General features: G+C 36.6%; 4 protein-coding genes across 8 annotated transcripts; 2 read left to right on the forward strand and 2 right to left on the reverse strand.

Moving 5' to 3' along the window:
• Positions 1-1,005: 1,005 nt before the first annotated feature.
• On the forward strand, positions 1,006-2,961 carry LOC141901980 (gamma-aminobutyric acid receptor-associated protein-like 2). Its single transcript, XM_074789591.1, has 4 exons — positions 1,006-1,096; positions 1,403-1,458; positions 1,721-1,893; positions 2,023-2,961. Exons 1-4 carry the CDS (start codon positions 1,063-1,065, stop codon positions 2,117-2,119), a joined length of 360 nt encoding a protein of 119 aa, XP_074645692.1. The 5' UTR covers positions 1,006-1,062; the 3' UTR covers positions 2,120-2,961.
• Positions 2,962-3,961: 1,000 nt separating this feature from the next.
• Positions 3,962-8,302, forward strand: LOC141901557 (uncharacterized). The gene is made up of 3 exons (XM_074788874.1): positions 3,962-4,489; positions 5,191-5,256; positions 5,827-8,302. Exons 2-3 carry the CDS (start codon positions 5,199-5,201, stop codon positions 7,257-7,259), a joined length of 1,491 nt encoding a protein of 496 aa, XP_074644975.1. The 5' UTR covers positions 3,962-4,489; positions 5,191-5,198; the 3' UTR covers positions 7,260-8,302.
• A 74-nt stretch (positions 8,303-8,376) lies between these two features.
• LOC141901558 (proteasome assembly chaperone 2-like) lies at positions 8,377-10,433 on the reverse strand. Its single transcript, XM_074788875.1, has 7 exons — positions 10,308-10,433; positions 9,852-10,026; positions 9,631-9,689; positions 9,280-9,398; positions 9,013-9,189; positions 8,640-8,760; positions 8,377-8,510 (listed from the first exon to the last, which is right to left on the reverse strand). Exons 1-7 carry the CDS (start codon positions 10,356-10,358, stop codon positions 8,436-8,438), a joined length of 777 nt encoding a protein of 258 aa, XP_074644976.1. The 5' UTR covers positions 10,359-10,433; the 3' UTR covers positions 8,377-8,435.
• A 222-nt stretch (positions 10,434-10,655) lies between these two features.
• On the reverse strand, positions 10,656-15,817 carry LOC141901356 (differentially expressed in FDCP 8 homolog). Of its 5 annotated transcripts, XM_074788547.1 has the most exons (13): positions 15,579-15,817; positions 15,266-15,431; positions 14,082-14,682; positions 13,829-13,998; positions 13,092-13,241; positions 12,856-13,000; positions 12,615-12,779; positions 12,339-12,466; positions 12,096-12,209; positions 11,930-12,010; positions 11,714-11,854; positions 11,519-11,628; positions 10,656-11,397 (listed from the first exon to the last, which is right to left on the reverse strand). In XM_074788547.1, exons 3-13 carry the CDS (start codon positions 14,650-14,652, stop codon positions 11,322-11,324), a joined length of 1,851 nt encoding a protein of 616 aa, XP_074644648.1. In that variant the 5' UTR covers positions 14,653-14,682; positions 15,266-15,431; positions 15,579-15,817; the 3' UTR covers positions 10,656-11,321. The 5 variants fall into 5 exon arrangements, 4 of the variants coding, with proteins under 4 accessions (XP_074644648.1, XP_074644649.1, XP_074644646.1 ...); XM_074788548.1 differs by having other exon boundaries at positions 14,082-14,676; positions 15,266-15,817; XM_074788545.1 differs by having other exon boundaries at positions 15,266-15,817.
• Positions 15,818-17,032: the final 1,215 nt, after the last annotated feature.

Raw genomic sequence — 17,032 nt, forward strand, 5'->3', positions numbered from 1 at the left:
CGCGTGGGTGCCATCGGGCCATGAAAAGGTCGTCCAGCACTCTTGAATCCGTCTCTGCACAAGAAATAGCCCAGTCATGGTTTAACTTCTCTTTCCCGGGGCCTTTCTTTTCATTCAAATTAAATCCTGAGTAACATAGAATAGTGTACTTGTTAGAAACTGTCTGTGTTTATTTTTCTTTTAATTGTTTTTTGTGTTCCTTGTTAGTTTCTTTGCCTGTTTCGGGCTCCAAAAGTGCCGTATACCGTTCTCCGCTAATTTGGACCCTTCAAAATTGCAAAATGGCCTGGTAATCATTTCAATGATTAGGCCTACTCCTCACCACTTGCACTGAGCTAAATTCTTCGTCTCCCTCAAAGTTATTTTTGGAGGTTTGATCAAATCGATTTACCATAAATTGATCACTGATCAAAACGCGCGGTCGGATTCAGCTATCTGCCATCGATTTATTTAAATCATCCGATCTACTCAATTTGATTCGCATCCAAATCTCTTGTGCAGCGATTTTGGTACGGTTGATTTATCCAAAGCGATTTGCTTAGATTATAAATGCCTCTTATCTCTTGATAGATAAATCCTTTGTAGGGGTTAGTGCACCATCTCTAGGAAATTTCAAGAAATTCCGGTGTCGTTGTCCGAATATTTTGCCACCCGGTAGTTGTCACCTCGCGTGCCATTTGCGGAATCCTTGATTGCCACAGTCGACTGCGCTGAGTCCTCGGGTTTTTTTATCTATAACCCGGAAATACTCGTTCAACATATTCAAAACCACAAACAAACATTGTAGGGTCGAATCCCATCACAATTTACGTAATTAAACCAGCGTATTTACGTATGTGATTGTGTATAATTGTATTATAAACTAAGATAATGATTGCAATATGTGGATACATATCGTTTTACATTCACTCTTTTACATTCCTACCAGCAACATCAATATAATGATCAATATTTTCTGAGGTGTGTAAATATACAAACCCCAGCCGGATATATTCTAACCGTTACCCGATTAACTCCATTGGGCATCTGTCATCGCGCTGAATAAACCAAAACAACGTGAAAATGAAGTTCAAATTTAAAGAAGAGAACACATTTGGTGCGTTCTATAGCCAAGCTTTTCTTCGATCGGGAACCTATTGTTCATAGATAAGAATTATTGTTTGAATGACACTAATAACTAGGCCAATAATGTCCGTGCGAAGCGATTGTTGCTTTTTTTACTGCTTGCTGGAATGTGGTGAAGGGGTGTGAGATGAATAGGCTTTCCTAGGTTTCTAAGTTTGTAAACATGCTTGATAAGTTAGCCATATCTTTTCTATAGTTTTTCATTACTGATGCAGCAAAAAATCCAAAGTTAGAAAATTATGGAACAATTTAGACTGGTACTATCTTTTTATTATAGAGCAACGCCGCAGTGAAGCTACAAAAATCCGTCAAAAATATCCAGAAAGAATTCCGGTGAGTTCATAGTGCCACAGATTTTATAGCCCCTTACTCTTATTAGGCTAATCAGTTATATGTCAGGAAACTTAATAGTCACACAGGGGCTCGTATCAGAGTTGTAAGTGCTGTGAAAATGATAATCTGTTAATCCAGAGACACTGGGTTATCGTTTTTACGGTACCTACAACTCTGATATGTCCCCCTGTGGTCAAGGCAGTTTGATCATTGATTAGAATTTTGTCTCAATCGCTGAACAGATTGTGATGTTCTATTCCAGGTTGTAGTTGAAAAAGATCAACGCTCAGACATTCAAGACATCGATAAAAGGAAGTTTCTTGTGCCCAATGATATCACTGTTGCCCAGTTTATGTGGATTATACGAAGAAGAATACAATTACCTTCGGATAAAGCCATCTTCTTATTTGTGGCAAAAGTATTACCCACGTCTAGGTAAGTAATTCTTACATAGGGTGTAATGGAAAATGATAAACGGAAATATAAGGGAAAACATGTGCACACTGAATGTAGCAACTAAAAATTAATGGTACTATGAAAAATTGTATTTGTTTATCCTTTCAGTGCAAATATGGGTCAAATGTACGAAGAACATAAAGATCCAGATGGATTTCTTTATATTGCTTACAGCGGTGAAAATGTATTCGGTCAGTTTTGCTGAGCAATTCAAAATAACATTTTCTGTCTCTTGTTTATTAGTTTTCTGTATTTTTGGCATCCACCGGTCAAAGTAAAAGGTTGATTGACGATTTCATGTCTAAAAGTCAACTGATTCGTTTAAAAGTTGTATGATCATCGATTTCTATGGACACCTTTTCTCGACGTGATATTATGATATGAGCACATTCAATGAAATATATACCACATTCAATGAAATAAACAATTTTGTGTATATTGTACTATATCAAAAATTCATATATACATACCATGATTTTTAAAAGCCGACTTGAAAACCATTAAAGGAATCCTTAAAGAATACCCTGTATGCAGAACCCGGTTCCACAGTTGTGAGTTAGAGTTAACTCTGAGTTAGAATTAGTTAATTTTCAATGTTTTAACTTGGAGTCAAATCTTAACTCGGAACTGTGGAACTGGGTCCAGAATTTTCTTCATTCATTTCCTATTTTAAGATGCACGCACATTCACATATTTTTACATATAGAGTGGTGCTTGAAGCACAAAATCGAAATAACATTTCATGAATCAGCCTCTATAGCACATGTACCTCAAGATGTATTAATATGAACAGTGATAAGTGTGAATCTTGTCATCAATATGTTATGTAATGATCACTACATGTTTTGTTGTACATAAGTTACTGGAGTCTTTACATTGATGGTGCTAATAAATCATCGAAGAAACAAAGAGGTTGATTTGCATTATTCAGTACAGTTTATTGAGAGTTTTATAGTGTGGAATTATTGTTTGTGGTGATTCTGTAATAATTGTGTGTATTCATTATACGCATTTATTTTATTCAATAAAAAATACATATGTTTTTATAAGGAATATTGATCGTGACTTTTTTCTTCAAATGTTTATCATTCGCAGCGATTGAATTGTCGGTTCTTATCTTATTCCTAAGAAATAGCCATCATAATTTGAATTTTTTATGGGGAGGGGCACTGCTGCCCGAATGATTCCAATGACATAATCTCAAAATAAAGTGAACGTCTCAATTTAATCCTTGAGATGACGTGTCATCAGATATGGCCGATAACGCCCCTGCAGTTTTCATCACTGTTCACCAAATAAAGCTAACGCCGCAAGAAGAATGGATTAAGGTAAACCATGTGTAAGGCGGATCGGTGATAGTCGAATATCGTTTATATCGGGTGAATATTGGGCCCGATTTTTCCATCGTTCTTTTTGGAAAAAAAATAAGTCGGATTATGTAAGTCGGAATCTCGTAATACTTTTCTTGGTCCCAAGATAAACGATCGCACTATTTTCTTCCCTCTGCAGTTTGATTTCTTCCCCGTCCGAACCATGTTCCTGGCTTGGAATCGACGATACATGTCAACGGTTGTTACTTTGGTAGTGGTAAGTGTATTCGAATGAATTTAGAAAGATAAACCCGAAATATTTCAGTGTTTTGAATCATTTCTAATTGTTGATGTCGATTTCCCCGTTTACAGAAATTAATTCTCAAGTCCGTAGTTTTCGTAATAATGGAAATCCGACTTATTCAAGGTTGACGGACGTCTTCTAAGTCGAAGGATGTCCTTGCTCCCTAAAGATCCGACTTACGCAACGTTAACTGTTTTTTTCTGACCATGAAATTAAAATGCACGATACGATTATCTTTTGTTTTTATGCGTGACACGAGTCTAATGAGGTAACGGAAAGATGTACTATAAATCAATGGGTTTGACAATGTAGATTCCCGCGCTATTCAATGTCGAGTCAATGCCGAGTACTGTCTCGTGGGATAATTTATTTGCATTTACGTAGTTATTGTTCCCTCATGACGGTAACTACGTACACAAATTGCCATGTATATATAAGTATGGGATCTATATATAAGTCTGTGGAATGTAAGGTGGCATTTTGAAAACTAAATCGAATTTAAGTTCGAACGAATGTGAAATAACCACTGAAAAAAGTGATGATGGAAATATTTTTTGAAACAAATTGAGAAATATATAGGATGGACTTAAATTTGATTACGCACGCAACTCAGAAACAACAGAAACGCCACTTTCTCGAATTCGCGGCGGATTTCTACGCGCTGGACACAATTAGCTTGTGACAGTTCAAAACTGGATAACGAGAAACAACAGTTGCGTGTGTCAGCGAATGGGCATTCATAATTTAATAAAGCATAAAAAGACCTCCGTCAATCTTGACTGTTCTTGTACAATGGTCAGTGCCATACAGGTCGTGCAGTACTAACAAGACATGTGTACACATCAGGAATTTGTCGACAACATTACACGGTTGACCGCGCGAACAATATCTCCCCCAGGAAGACAAAATGGCCACTATCACTAAGGAATACGCACGCAATTGGATTTACATGGAATTCGGCGTAAGTTCTTTCAAATCATACTTGATAACATATCAGCGCATACACAGAAAGGTACATCTCTATCTATTGACCAATTTAGACAAGTGGGCATAGGTTCTGTAAACAACGAAAACTTACCTCAATATCCCCATAGAGCATTTTCAATTCTATTTACATCACGAGTTTACACGTAGGAACGTAACTCGCGCTAAACATGATGACAAAACTCTTGTGTGAAATACATCGGTCAGTTCTATATGGAGTTTTTCCATTTTCATAGCAAATCCAAATAACACCTCCAATTCCGTAAATTCTAGAAAAATACCGGGATTTTAAGTCTCCATGTAGTAGTTTTATTTTCAAAAAATTTAGTATTTCATTTCATATATATGTATATATACATATACATAAACATATATGTATATACGGAATTTCATGAAATTGAAATATATACGTTTCATGTTTAGAGGAAGAACTCATTAGCAGTTTAATATTTGGTTATATGAAACGTGTGATCTCTATCGGAAACCGTTCATTTTCACATTTGCTGCTATGAAATTTATGGCGATTTTCCACGCGCTTACATCGTATCCACGTCGATGTCATTATACACGTAATGCTTCGACAAGAGACCGTGCACATAAATAAGATATGTTAACATGTTAACATAAGTATGCAAGTATTAGACATGTAATTCACTTAGTAAGATGTGTATTTTTCAGGCAAAAAGATGATATCTAAGTACGCTGCGTGCTTGCTGTTTGCATATCTGACACAGATCGAAGCAAGTGAGTAACTTTCAGTTCTAATGGCTTTAAGTTTTCTGAATTGATTTGTCGAAAACTCTTTCCTCCTACGAATAAGATATGTTATAAAGATCTGCTGACTAGATAATGCCCGCTACTGATATATACGTATATATGTTAGTTAACGTCTTTTCTAATTCTTTCTGTAATAAGGTAAAGGTTAATCCGTTCCGCGTTTCGAGCGCATAATGTCTTCGCTCGCAGCTTTTTTTTACTGTGATGTCCCATTGGAAACGGCCAAATTAATACGAATTTTCTGTCAATCATTTTGTTATGTCAACTCCATGGCTACTTATATTTATGCATTAGGCATGAGTGACAACGTCAACTATGTAATTAGCCTAACTGAAACTTCTCGAACCAACCCAAAAAATGATAAGAATTTGTTCACAAAAACGTATTTTCATTGACCAGTTAAATGATCATCTGCATATATTTAATATTGAAATGACTAAATGAAAGTGACCAGCTATGGCTACCGGCGGCTAATTCCATTTCGAATATGTGGAAGTTTCCTCTAAAACGATACTTTTTCATATCTTTTTCATGTAGGTACAACGCCGGCCACACCATTGCCGACAACCTCGTCATGGTGGGACACAGACTATCCAAAAGCGGTCATAACTCTAGCTGTTTTAGCCGGTGCGTTGATAATAGGAATTGCCATAGCAAAATTAGCTGAGTGGTTTTATAAAAGGAACAGTGTCAGAGACGATGCCAGTGATATATCGGAACACACAAAAGAACTACTTCGTAAACAGCTGGCACTGCTATCGATGCGAAAGAATAGAAAAGCTCTGCATTCCGGTCAACTCAAAGATCACGAAAACCCTGAAATAGACCAAAAGGCGAAAACATCGAAGATCTTGAAGACATGGATGAACAAAGCAAAACGATCTCGCACGAAAAGCGAAAATAATACGATAACCGCGACAGTAATTGTGAACAACAACGCCGCGGTGTTTGATTCTGCAAACAGCCCGCCGTCACGACCGAAAACTAGAATCAGTTTTTCGGACGAGCAAAAAAAGTACAACGACGCTCAACAGCAGTGGGATGACGTTAACGAGATCACGGCTGACGTGAGTCCAGTCCCATTAGCAGAAGGGAGTGAAGGCAATAAAAAGCAACTCGTGAACGGGAGCGCTGGAAAACGATCTGAATCCCCTGTGAAACGATCGGCATCTCCGAAAAAACGACCGTCGTTGAAATCGGTCTCAGAAGCACAAGCGAGCGCTAAAAATACGAAGGGCAGCCTTACTTCGGAGGAGTTCGAATTCATTGACGAAACGTTAAAAGCCATGGACGATAAAAAGCCCGAAGGCAAACCAGTGAAAAATAAATCGCCAGCAAGTCCAAAATCACGGACACCTAGTCCGAAGAAACGAACTACAAGCCCACCCAAAAAGGACAGTGAAGTGGCGCCCAAAAAAAGTGATACGATAACACCAAATCCTGTGATAAAAAATGACGCAATAAAATCGAAACCAGCCAACAGGGCCTCTCCTACGGCACCCCCGGGATTAGAACCAAAGCCACCGTTAAATAAAACGGTCGCTGCAGACGATAACGGGCAAGATAGCGTGGCATATTCCCGTTATAGTGTACCATCCCCTCGATCTGATAATAATAAGACAATACCGCGCCCAGTATCAGCTTGGAAGCCCGAACAGGGCTCGCAACCATCGACGAGTGATTCGGCGGCAAAAAAATCTACTTCAACTATTGTAAAAGACACTAAAGCCAATAGCGGGAATCATGCTTCGCCGCCGCCTGCTACTTCATCAAAAACGCGGCCGCAGACAGGTGCCTCGACTTCGACTGGCAAAACGAAAAGTGCGGACGATAAAGCGCGGCCGGTTACCGCTAGCACGAGAGTTGTTGCGACGAACCATCAAAGCAAAGATTCGAACTCGACGAAAAAACAGACCACCCCGACAAAAACTGCTTATAGTGATAGACCTACTGCAAAAAGTGCTAAATAACCCGGGTTATTTTATCACGCGGTGCACATCGTGCCAAATACATTTATATACAGTTCATAAATGGTTTTGCCGCGGGTAAAGCTATAGACCGTCCAAACAGATCGACTCGTCTCTCTAGACGATTTAGTAAACATGGATCACAAGCATAACCCGGACAGACAACGATTCCACAATTATTGACGTCGGTTGTATATATAGTTGTATGTTTCACGATTATGCTGAATAATTTATTGCTCGGGCGAACTACAGGTCTAGCTATACTAAAGATATTGTACACAGTGATCTGGAAGAAATACAGGAACAATGATTGGGCACTGGACTTATCGTAAGTCCAGGTAACAGTAAGAGATTGAGCCTGTCCAATTTCTTATTTTTTCGTATATACGAATTAATTAAGCAACATTATTGCGAAATGACAAGTAAATATTTACACCACAATTCTTTAATTGTGACAGGGTAATTTAGGTTAATTACAAAAAATAGTTAGATAGACTACCTCCTGCAAAACGAATACGGTGAAAAACGCGTGAAGATGATTGATGATACATGTATTTATACCTTAGATTAAAAAGATTCAGTTCCCGCCTTCGTGGAGTTCAAAATTCAGAACGAATAAGTTAAACTGAATAATATGGGCTTATCTGGTTGCTTACGATGATTACTTAGTCAGCTGGGCACGTTAAACGCAGCACATCTCAGTTAAAAGAAAATCTTTAGTGCTATAATTAATCTTTAAAATGAATTATTTCGCTATTTTTTAACAACCATTTTTTGAAAAGTTCATAACTATTTGCAGTGTTTGCTAATATTTTCCATGAAAATCATCGAATCAAAGCAGGAGAAACACTGTTTTCCTGTTCTTAAGATTTAACTTGAAATATTGCTGCTAGTCCTGTTTTCATTAGATGTTGACAAACTTGTTAATAATTTCTTATGGGGCAAGAAGATTCATTTTGTTCCCATTACTATAATGGTTCTATAATGTAATACGGAAGTTTAGAAAATCATACAATTTATAGATCTCCATGCTCTCAGGTTAAAACTCAACAATGGCAAAATATCCTCATAAGAAAAGACTAAGTTGACTAAAGTTTTTCTTTTTTTGTAAAACATCGTACATGCAATTGTATTGACATTTTGTATAATTTAATGGAAATTCATAATACATAAATGATTTCATTGAAAAAGTGTCTGATCTGATTTACTTCCATAGAAAAGCCGCCAAGAAACAGGGATTTTCCAAGCACTCTCCTGAAATGAAAGAAAGATCATCAAATCATTGGACAAATGACTGAACCCTAGGAAACCGCAAATGCAATTCATCAAATCTTCTTTTCTTTTTCTGCAGAGATTGAGTATAAATGAATAAAATGTCATTACCTTGTCTTTTATCAAATTTTTCCATGTGTTTAAATGCGTTGCCAATCTAATAGCATCTTGGACATTATCACCTTCTGAACAGAATGTCAACACACACAATGCAGAAATGTTTTCTTGAGACCTTCAATATAAAGCAAACCCGGACAATCGTGTTGTGTTCCTATTTCAACTGATCATAAAATAGAATCTGCTTAATTCAGACCATTTGGGACCAACAAAATTCATCTGGTTTCCGGGAAATCCGGAATAAAATTCATTTTCTTGTACATCTGTGAACAAATGGACTGCAAATATTGTCCAGATTAGACCAAAATCTGGATTCAGTCGATCTGAATTAAGCGGATTTGACTGCATTAGTGTAGAACTTGCTTACATGCTTTCATACAGTTTTTTGGCGATGCCCGCTCCAGGCATATAATTGTGAGATTGTTCATGATCCAATCCTGCCTCAGGAGGAATTTCCTCCAGTTCTTTCCAGTTTAAATCCGTCATAATTTTCTCCTTATGCTCTTTAGGAAACGTTGAAGAGGTGACATGTCTAAGCTGTGTACTGAAATAATTCAAAAAAGTACTTAAACATGAAGAATTAAATAACAGCCCTAGAAATTCAGCATAAAGTGCATTTAAAGCTGAATTTTACCCAAAGAGCTGTTGATCAATTCGCATATGTGAATGACAGCTGGTTAGAATAATCACATCTTTGAATCCAATATCCTTTATCCAGTTCAAAAGCCATTCCCTGTACTCCTGTGATTTTCCCTAAAACATGAAAAAATCAACACACAGTAAATGATATAATACAATATAATGTATGAAAGTATATAAAAGAATACAAGGATACCGTAGTATTAAACTCTTTTTTAGTTTTTAACATCAATTTTCATCATTTCCAGAACATTAATTTCATTACTATTAGTAAAGACCATAATTTTGGTCTTAACCCCAGTAATAGCAATGTGAGTTTTTGTTAAGACTCAAACTAATAATTTACCTTGGCAAATGGGGCTCTTTGTTGCATTATCACTAAATCATTTTGTTCATCTTCAAAGACTGGAAATATAAGTAATTTCAATCCAAATAAATTTCTTTACAAAATCATTGAAGAAATTGAAATAACTACAGAAATTCATCATATAGTACAGTAGATTTTAGAACAGTATGAATTTCTCCTAAATACGAATTAAGCAGTGTCTACTGTAACACTCTTTTCACCTTCACAAGCGGTCATCAACAAACATGAAGAATCAGTGACTTTAGAAGCGTACGGGTCATTACCAACAACAGGCAGTATGCAGTTAGTATAAATGTAGCCAATTCGTTTCGCGTTCAACGTCGAAATGATGACATCTACAGCAAGTTGTCCGACGTTACCGACAGATACAGCGGGCTATAAACATAGATAAAAGTCTAGGTATACAAAAAAGCCAGCTAAGAAAGGCTCAAGCTACCTACAATACCTGAATACATTTCAAAAACAATTACACTCATCTAGTAATTGTGTACAATCTTTGATTTGGTTATGCGTTAATTATAATATTGAAAAGTTTTACAATTATTTCAATAAAATTTAGTTGAACATTTGACTTGTAACAACGGTGATGATTTATCATGAGGTTTTGACTTATTTTCAAGGCCCATCACCATAATACTGTTACCACGGTGACATACAATGATTAATGTTTTATCCTTCCAGCTTCCACATTGTTTTCCAATGAACATTTCGGTTGATGCACAAAATTTGAGAGGATAAACGGAGAAATAAAATAATTTATTGTCAAAATAACTTTTGAAGAATACGTTGCGCTATCGCTGTAACGGAATAAAAGTAGGGGTGGTTCGAACCCCAGAATATCGTCATTTATATGCAGTGATTACTTCCACCAGATTTTATTTTCTCCAAAAAAAAACTAGGGCCTATGAACCATCCTTTGGACCCCATCGTTCTGACTTCAAGTAATAATTCCTGCTGATATTCCAAAAATTCAACAAATACAATGATGCATCATTTTCACGATTATTTATTTGAAACTCAAATATCCATCATATTTTTGGATAATGTACATCTTTTGAATAAACATCATCTCATAATAAAAATCTAGCAACAATCATATTACCATTATTATGTTCAAAATATCTAAAAAAACCTGATTGAAGATGTGGAATCACCCTAATCCTATCCAGTTACGAAAAAGCATTAATTCAAATCCAAATAATATATGAATTATGCATCGAACATTAGGAAAAAGGATGACAGAGAGAAAACTTGGTGCCACATACAATAAATAAATTCGTCCAACTTCTGATAATTAGGTTTACTGGCACTAGTAGTGATTAAACTACGGATTAGACTACAATCATAGGATGAAAAAGTAACTTTCATATCTATATGATAACACGTAAACCAGTATTTTCAGTTACCGGTACTTGGGAAGGCTGCCACAGTTAACATGCATGTACTGTACTAAGTATATACCAGAGCCACGGAACAAAAATGAAATTAACAGTAAAAACACTTAAATCTAGAAAATTATGTGGTGAAAATAGATTACCCCATCCATAAGGTTTTTGCATATAAAAATATCTCTTTAATCCAAAAAATGGAGGATTTGCTAGAAATCGTATTTTTGTTCTAAACATTTGCACAGAACCCGAGCGGCACATCAATATTCGATGATGATGATGTCATCGTTGCATACTTTCACGTCTTGCAAGCCGTTCACACCGTGGGCACTTGCTACCACGTCGAATGTAACAATGTCTGAAAATATGAATTGTCAGCGAGACCATGCACCATTACGTAAGATTGTATGCGATAGCAAGTTTCCAAAGGTACCAGCTTTGGCGAGTAACGCTTAATCGAAATAGCGAGCAACACTTACTTGTGTAATACAGCAGAACACGATGGACAGACAGTAGCAATAGCATCAAATGGAAAAAGTACCTCATCAGAGTCACACAACTCGCAGATATAACCTTTAGCTTGGCATAACTAGAGCAAAGAAAAGACAATTGGTTCACTTTTTCAAAGGAAGAATGTACGGTTACCAGTACAATTTATGAAACCACCTGCTCACCTGACAATCAGTTTTTATATGCTGGGCGAAACTAGCATGGATTTTGGTGACGCTCGGGAGCAACAAGTCGCCTTGAAGATCGAGCAAATCACGAAGTGAATACATGTCCGAATTGTCAACAAAATGTTGACGATCTTGTAACTAGATTTTTTAAATATATTTGATTATTAGACAACACCAAACTTGAATTTCAAAAACAGAAGAACATCTAATTACCTGAAGTAGTAGTTTACTTGCCAAAGCCTCTTGACAGTTCAGAATATATTTCTTCATGATTAAAATTTGTTCACGCAATCTCTACAAATAACCGAATAATATACGACTGACTGCATATCATGATGAATTTGACGAGCCTGTTTAGTTAGAATGTTGTAATGTATACTTTTATTTCTTGTAATTCATCCCCAAAACTGAACAACATTGGATTCATATCTTGTATACGTAGAACAGCCTTCTTACTCATCAAGTGCAAAAATTGTTTCGATGCTCGACATACCTGATGGAAAAAGTAGAACCTTTTATAGCGCCCAAGAATGAGTTACTGGGTTATGAAGTGCCAAATGATCGTTTAATTTGTGCATATTTACAGCGTCAAAAGTACAGGCCTAGAAGTATGTAATCTTACCCTCCTTTGGTCAAAATCCCAGTTATGTATCACACGAGCTGGTATGATCGCAACATCATTCCAATGACAATTTTCGCAATAATAGTCACCAGTATAATCACATTGACGTGGCTCGGAGAAACTCTCTTCTACAAAGAGAAATGCAATAATAGTCACCAGTATAATCACATTGACGTGGCTCGGAGAAACTCTCTTCGACAAAGAGAAATTGGTACAGTTTTCAACTTACAACTAGCAAATCACTTCATGAATTTTGAGATTTCTTGTGAAACTTACTGAATGAAATAACAGTTCTGCATTCAGCACATCGAAACTGCTGGGCATCTAAACCTTTTTCTGGACAGATTGATAGGCAGTATGTAGGACATTCATTCACTTTTGTTATCGCACACATTCTTGTTATCACATTTAAACACTTGCTATGACAGCTGTACCCGCATACTAAAATAATCAACGAGTTACTTGGGTGTTCTATCGAGTGAACCAAAACTAGACTAATTCACTATGATTAACTTACTTTCACATCTGTACCACAATTGCAACATGCCCCATATCACAGTATTACACCTTTCGCAATGACGCTGTGAACTTTTACTGTCTTGGTGTCGAAATCGATGGCCTAAAACAAGTTTCCAGTCTTCTGGTGCTTCTTCAGGTCCTTCCTGAAAGAAAATAAATAGACGATACTGGTACCAGGGAAAATTGTTCAGTCATACTTAGCATCGTTTATTGAACATTAAAATTTTTCTCTACCTTAGCTTCTTGTAATCGCAAACGAAGCTGAACTAATTTATGTACAAGATTATTTTTTTTCTGTTGATTATCACCCGCTTCTTTGATGAGCTCTTTGCAATTTTCGATGGCCATTTCTAATTCTTCAGTAGTTGACAGACCAAATACACCCTAATCATCAAACAAATAAAACAACTTCAGGTAACAAATTTGGTGATTGATATTCCCCTTATTGAAACAAGGGGTCCAGGAACACTATGTCAATCTGGTGAAATGTTTGCCAATTCATAATTCAACTATCCAATGCCCTGTTGTGATCATATATACAAACTAATGAGCTTGAAAGTCACCACAATCATAGAACATGTCATGAGCATGATTATGCAATTGATTTGGGTCACAGAATATGCATAAGTACCAATACATACGAAAATATCATGTCATTTCGCTATTCAACGCCTCCTAGTGAACATATACAGAAACCAATGACCTTTTGAAACTCCTGAAACTTCAGAATTTATTTCTCTTCATGATTTACTTCTCTGCAGTTGATTGTGGAAATAATACATGTTATTTTGCAATATGCAATGACCTTGAAATGTCAGCACAATCATTTTTGTGGTGACAGATCAGCATCCAACCGACCCAATTTTCTCATGATGATAGTCCTGAGGGATACATACACCTAGAAACATAAAGTATAATGGCGCCGGCGCTAAGGTCCCTATAGTGGGCTGAAAGCCTCCACAATTTCCTACCTCGGGTTGCGAAAAATGATCCTCAGTAAGCCCTAAATCAGCAAAGCTCACATCATTTTCATCGACATCTTTGGAATGCATATATGAACTCAGATCCGACCAAGAATCAGTCGAACTTGAAATAGAGTATCGATAACCAGTGACATCATTATCATTAGTAACTTGAATACCTGAATAACAAAATTCTTAAGTTTATACGAAACTGACAATTCAATAATCAAATGTCTTTTCCTCAATTTCGCGCTACCCTTACTCTGAGGACTAGTTTTATTTGATAAAGAATTGAAACTTGAATTCACAGCGAAGTGGTCCTCCTCCATGAAGATGTCTCGGTTGAATGGATTAAAACGTTGAGGTTTCACTGAATCGTTAGAAGCCACCGATCTCTGAGACGAGGGAGACTGATTGCCTGAGAGTTCTCCAGTAACAATGGAAGACACAGCAGCAGCGCTTAGATTGCCGCTTATATTGTTAGTCTGTAGCCCGTCGTCTACATTCGGAATATTATCAGGTAATTTCATTACTTTATCGCATTCATCATGAAACGATGATTTTAGATCAGTATTTCGTCGTTCATTCCATTCTTTGGTCTCCTTGAATTTTGTGTCGCCGTGCTGTAAGCTTTTACCACACGTTACATCATTTTCATCTGAATCTGCTTCCATCGAGCTATCGTCGTCACTGATGTAACTGAAAGTAATAGTGGCTGCTGCTGTTTCCAAAACTCTGATTTCTAAATCTCTGTGATGACTTTGCTCTGACTCTGTTAAAGTTGCTGGTACTATCAGCCTATCAATTTGGTTTCCCTCTACATTAGCATCCATCACAATGTTTGTTCTGCATTATTGCTGAATCTGAATGAAAAAAGACCAATGGTAAAATATCACAAGTACCATTTTTCTAAGTACATTTAGACTTAGTGACAGTACTGTACCATATACAGAAGTATGGGTATGCCAGATTAGACCTGCTGTATTGTATCATTATTATTAATTATCTTAAATTTACTATTAAAACTAGGTCATCTACTCTAGCTCTACTTAACTACACTAGGCCCTCCTCTTAGTTAGTTACCTAATCGTTGGTGGTAAGCTTTTATAATCGGATAGGGATAGGCTTTGCTTCTTTACATTTACAAATAATTAATATTATGTCTAAAAACTTCCTTGTGGTTTGTAACGGGGACCCCCCTTTAGTTATCGGGTACCCCCTTTTAAGATGCCCCTTAGTTACTACTACCCCCTACTACAATGAGTGATATTACGCACAAACTCATTGACATTGGTTGGTACGGTCTGATGGTGACATCATATAGGCCGGAAAACTACGAGAACAAGAACAAGAAAATATCCGATCGTGAAACTAAAGTAAACCACGTCCTATAGACTGCTGAATGCAGAACTGACTCTAATTAGAAGAGTATCTGGGATAACTTACAGATTTATCTGTCGATGCCAACACGGCTATCTTTCTGTCATTAAAATTCTATAGTATTTCTTCATAATTTTTCAAACCCGGAAGTATTTTTCTTCAGTAGGGATTAGTTTATGATCGGCAAATCCCTTTCGGTATTCAATTCAATTCAACCATTCATACCTAATAACTTTATTGATGTTACGTAACATCATCGGTAGAAGAAGGACAATAAAGTAATACACAGTACAAAAATATAGAAAGTGTAATACAAAGAACACAAACAAACAAAAACAAGCACAAGAAGAAGAGACCGGTAGGGTGGGTATGTACATACAATAATACAATAGGCTATCCTAGCTTTCCATCCATTACGCGTAATCCAGTCTCCGGAAGAATAGCACTGAAGCTGGTTGAATAAGATATCTTTGCATTTTGTCGATATGTTATGCCAACTTTGGTTTTTAAGGGTATCTTTTTTTAATAATCATGCAGCAAATAACAATAAGTATATACCGAGGTGGCGCTAGCGGACGGACAAGCAATTATAAATATTATTATTACTAATTAATGTTATTACCCCCTTATACTATCGTTTTTTAGTCATGGAGACAGATAAAGGGTAAAAGTGCAGATCCGCACCTCTCCGCGTAAACGGTTCAATCAATTACATTAAATATCATTGGTTCAGATTCAAAATGTCATCAGCAATTCAGTACATATATATATATGAGCCATCCACGTTCCCGTCTCGACCCGTTACTGTCTCGACCCGTTCCCGTCTCGACCCTACTGTACAATAGCGCCACCACAGTCGATTATTTGAACTAAAACACTACGGCGCGTATCGGATTCGTTTTTCGCATGTGAACCTACCAACAATTTTACAAAATCAAATTAGATTTTTGAAAACTTTTCATTGAAAAGATCGAATGATGGAAACGGTATAAGCTTAAGTGCAGATCCGCACCTCTCCGCGTAAACGGTTCAATCAATTACATTTAATATCAATACGTATTTCAGATTCAAAATTCAGCAATTCAGTGGTTTGCCATTGGTTAATTTTTAGATATCTTCACTAGAAAGATTTTAGCCTGGATTCTGTCATTCAGCAGATTGCGTCAATCACGAGAGGTGCAGTTCTGCACTTTTACCAAATAAAGTTATCTTATTCTTATATTATCTGTTTATCGATAAGCAACCGATAACAGCTCGATAACTAGCAAATGGCATTTGCCAATAGCAACTGGCATGTCCCTCCAGGTCTTCCATATCAATATACAGCGATTTGTATGCCGTTCTCGGAAGGGATTTCAAGTGAAAATTTTCCAAACACTATAGAAACAATTTAAAGGGCCTAAATGAAAGAAGGGTTTAATATAAGATCATAGCAATTTACAGAAATAAAATCGGTTGCGCCGTTCAAAAGTTATGAAGGAATTTGTTGGCTGAAAATCACACTTCTCAGCCATAGAGTCTTCATTAGGAAATGAACTAAAGGTCATAAGGTCAAATGGTGACCAAATGATCAATTTCTTAGTTAAGAAACAATTGAAAGTAGAAAAGAAACTTGTATATCTTTGGGAATTGTCATCCGATTTCAATCAAACTATGGGAAAAATCAGAATAATAGTTTCCCTATTGATTATAAAACTTAAACTAATAATTAATTAAGCCAATTAAGGGTAATTAGCTTAATTAATTGGCTCATTGCCAGATCCAGGTATTCATCAGCTAAAAGCAGAGGATAAATGTTTACTTATTTGTGTTACAACTTTACAGGGATAAATA

The sequence above is a fragment of the Tubulanus polymorphus genome, chromosome 3 (genome assembly GCF_964204645.1).
Source record: "Tubulanus polymorphus chromosome 3, tnTubPoly1.2, whole genome shotgun sequence".
NCBI classification, from domain to species: domain Eukaryota; kingdom Metazoa; phylum Nemertea; class Palaeonemertea; order Tubulaniformes; family Tubulanidae; genus Tubulanus; species Tubulanus polymorphus.